The 3,867-nt window shown below is 38.5% G+C and overlaps 1 protein-coding gene across 1 annotated transcript; it reads left to right on the plus strand.

The window, feature by feature from the left end:
• Positions 1–981: 981 nt before the first annotated feature.
• LOC129552166 (olfactory receptor 2A2-like) lies at positions 982–1,914 on the plus strand. Its single transcript, XM_088832893.1, has one exon. It carries the CDS (start codon positions 982–984, stop codon positions 1,912–1,914), a length of 933 nt encoding a protein of 310 aa, XP_088689019.1.
• The last annotated feature ends 1,953 nt before the right edge of the window (positions 1,915–3,867 follow it).

Genomic DNA, 3,867 nt, shown 5'->3' on the forward strand with positions numbered 1-3,867 from the left:
TATGATGTAATGTTAATTTAGTAAAATAGATTTTGTTCTCCAAAAGAAGTCAGTAAACGTGTTAAGATTAAACAAGTCAAGGTAAGAATCCATTATCCACTTAGCAATCTATATACTGTCCCAAATTATATTTATCCCTGTTGCATGGGGATATCAGAAATGTGGCAAAAGTGATGATAAAAAAATGGATTAAAAACTTCATAATGGAAATAACATGGAGGCACCACCTTAGCCAATGATCCACATCAACATCAATGTTACTGGGACAAATTATCATTATCTGTGTATTAATGGAGGGCATTAAGAAGGACACTTTTTTTCTGCTAAAAATGTTTAATCTGAATTAGAACATGGACAGTAAATGGAAAAATGCATTGAGAAACCCTTTACAAAACAAGAACTCATACTCTTCAAAAATATCAACATCAAGGCAAGAAATGCAAACAATTTAAAATTAGAGGAAATGATTAGTATATGTGATGTTGAATTTGAACCTTAGACTACAAGGGCAGGAAATGCTGTATTTAAAGTAGTGAATCGTGTTAATGTTACGTCTCCTGTTTTTGGTAATTATACTGAGAATACATTAGCAAGTATACATGTTATAGAGAAAAAATTCCAAAGGGTTTGGATGTAAATTGCCAATAGGTGAATATGGTTTCCCTTTAGTCTTATATGGTCTCCAGAAAATTAACACTATGTGCACACAGAGAAGATAAATGATAAAGCAAAATTGAAAAAACAATTTGGTAAAATCTATATAGTAGTATAGTTTATAGTCCCTGATACTTTTCTGAAATTTTGGATTACTTCACACATACACCAAAAAAAAGGCGAAGAAACTTAGAAAAAATTCAGTAATGCAGGGATAAGCATACCGGCTTCCTCTTCATTCCCTTCAGATAAATAACTCCTATTTTCATTGTTATCCAGCTGTGACCCTCCCATCACACTTCCGTCCTTGACAGACTGTCTTTAGGAATGGAGGGCAATAAATCATGGATTGCAGACTTCATCCTGGTAGGATTCCAGCTCAGTGAAGGCATGGAATTGGTCCTGTTTGGTATCTTCTCCCTGTTATATACCTTCAACCTGCTGGCAAATGGCATGATCTTGGGTCTCATCTGCCTTGACCCTAGACTGCACACCCCCATGTACTACTTCCTGTCTCATCTGGCCATCATTGACATATCCTATGCTTCTAGCAATTTGCCCAATTTGCTAGCAAATCTAGTGAAACACAAAAAAGACATCTCCTTTGTCTTATGTACTTTGCAGATGATTTTTAATTTGACTTTTGCTTCAATAGAGTGTTTGATATTGGTGGTGATGTCCTATGACAGGTTTGTGGCGATCTGCCATCCCCTGCAGTACACAGTCATCATGAACTGGAGGGTATGCATGTTCCTGGCCATCACTTGCTGGGCATGTGGTTTTTCCCTGGCCATAGTACAAGTAAGTCTGTTTCTAAGGCTTCCTTTCTGTGGGCCCCAGAAGGTGAATCACTTCTTCTGTGAAATTCAGTCTGTTCTCAAAGTGACCTGTGGTGACACCCAGATCAATGAAATGTTCCTCTTTGCTGATGGCGTGTTTATCTTAGTTGGGCCCCTTTCCCTGATGCTGGTCTCCTACGTGTACATCCTCTGGGCCATCCTGAAGATCCAGTCAAAGGACGGCCGCAAGAAAGCCTTCTCCACCTGCTCCTCACACCTCTGCGTGGTTGGGTTCTACTTTGGCATAGCCATGATGGTGTACTTGGCCCCTGACAGTAATCACCGAGAGGAACAGAAGAAAATACTTTTCCTGTTTTACACGCTATTCAACCCATTGCTGAACCCTCTTGTCTACAGTGTACGGAATGCTCAAGTGAAGGCTGCCTTCCACAGAGTATTGCAGAAAAAGAGGACAATGTGAGGGAGAGTATAGTTTTGGTTCAGTGCATATTTCAAACAATGAGATGTGATTGCTGGTATAAAAATCTGAAGAAAATTTCCCGAGAAGATGCATGATTTCATGATGACAATTACTCAAGAGTAACATCAACATATTGGCAGAGTAAGATTCCCTAAGCCATTGTTCTTCCATGGAGATGAGAATATATAGGCCATATTTCCTTTCTGAAAATAACGGAAGTCAGATAATAGGTGTCAGCACTTCAGACAAGCACAACGCCAAGAAGAGATACAGTAAGTGAAGTGTTCAGGCAAACTGATGACATTTTACCTCCCATGGATACCTCCTCTTTCTACCACCGTGTGTCCAGATCAGGAGAAAATTCCCAACTCCCATCTCTTCTTCAAGAGGGAAAAAGAAAAATGGACAATGTAGACTATTTTGTAGCTTTTCAGAGAGTGGCCTGAAGGTTTGTTACTTGTCTCACTTGTTTCAGAGCACTGATGGGAATGGCAATTTGGATTCCTTGTAGGGGCCACTGAGAAACATCGCAAGCATTCCAACTTTTTATTGCTATATAGAGATTGAAGAATGTCAGACAAACACCAGGTACAGCAAGTCTGTACAGCCTTCAGAAAAAAAAGAAAGGGCAAACCTCTTTAACTGAGAAAATACATAAACCAATTCAGAGAAGCTGCATCCACAGACAAGGCTTGGAGGTCCCCAGAATCTCTAGGAGAGCATATTGCTGAAGACCTTCCCCTTCTCAAAGTCAGTCAATAGACCAGGAGAAGTAGCTGTTTTTCCAAACACCCATATCTCCGCTACAGTTTACAAGATAGACAGTGAAACAGGGAAATCATGGACCAATTAAAGGAGCAAACTAAATCTCAAGAAACCATCCCTAAGGAAATGTAGATCCTGGCAAAAATCCAGGATCATCATTTTAATGATATTGAATAATCTATAAAACATATAGACAACAAAATAAAGAAAATGATACATGAACAAAGTGAAAATATCACAAAGAGATAAAACTATAAGAAGAACCAAGCATAAATTCTGGGACTGAGTTGAAAAATTGATTAAAAGGGTTCAAGAGAGAAATTAGGAACTGGTTGGAGACTGATGAAAACAAGACACAACATGCCAAAAATGTGTGGCTGCAAAAGCACTACTAAGAAGATAGTTCTCAGTAACACAGCCTCATGCATTTAAAAAGAGAAAAGATTGAAATTCAACACCCTCACTTTACATCTGAACCAGAAATAGAAGAAAAATCAACTTCAATATGGCAGAAATAAGAAAGTAATAAATACTGGAATGTATATAAGCAAAGTAGAAAATAGAAAACAGCCAACTGGTAAAAAAGAAGTCAATGAAACTAAGAAATGGTATCCCGAGAAATTAAAAATATTGGCAAACCCTTATCTAAACTGAAAGAAAAAGAGATATATGGAGGATATTCAGATACCTAGAAACATGAAGTAGAATAGTGGTTACAAGTGACTAGGAGGCAAGAATGAGAAGTTATTTAATTGGTACAGAGTCTCAGTTTGAGGTGGGAAAGTTCTGGAGATGGATATTGATGTTGGCTCCACACAGTGTTATTGACAATATCACTGAAGTGTGTATTTTAAATTGTTAGAAGACAAGTTCAAGAAGGAAGAGGGGTAAGACCCTGACTGATTTCCCATGAACATTACCAAAGCTAAAAATATGTATAAAAGAATTTTCTTTGAGAACAAACTAAAGTAAAAGAACAACTTTTGTACAACCAAGAATACAAAAGAAAAAAAAAATTCATACCAAATATGTAGGAGAGGAAGAGAAGCAATCTGGTTGGGACCCACACATCCAGTGGGCATCCTGGAAGGGGAGGAGGTTATCCCAAGATGGGCATCTTCCCCAAGGAGCAAGGAGTTTAAGCACCATGCTGGGTACCCCAGCCCTGGGGCCCAGAACTAGCAAGAC

Source organism: Moschus berezovskii, chromosome 3 (assembly GCF_049115385.1).
Source record: "Moschus berezovskii isolate FMDL1 chromosome 3, NW_MosBer_1.0, whole genome shotgun sequence".
Classification (NCBI taxonomy): domain Eukaryota; kingdom Metazoa; phylum Chordata; class Mammalia; order Artiodactyla; family Moschidae; genus Moschus; species Moschus berezovskii.

Excerpts from the sequence above, each read along its gene's own strand:
- LOC129552166 (XM_088832893.1), top strand. The coding sequence starts at position 982 with ATGGAGGGCAATAAATCATGGATTGCAGACTTCATCCTGGTAGGATTC.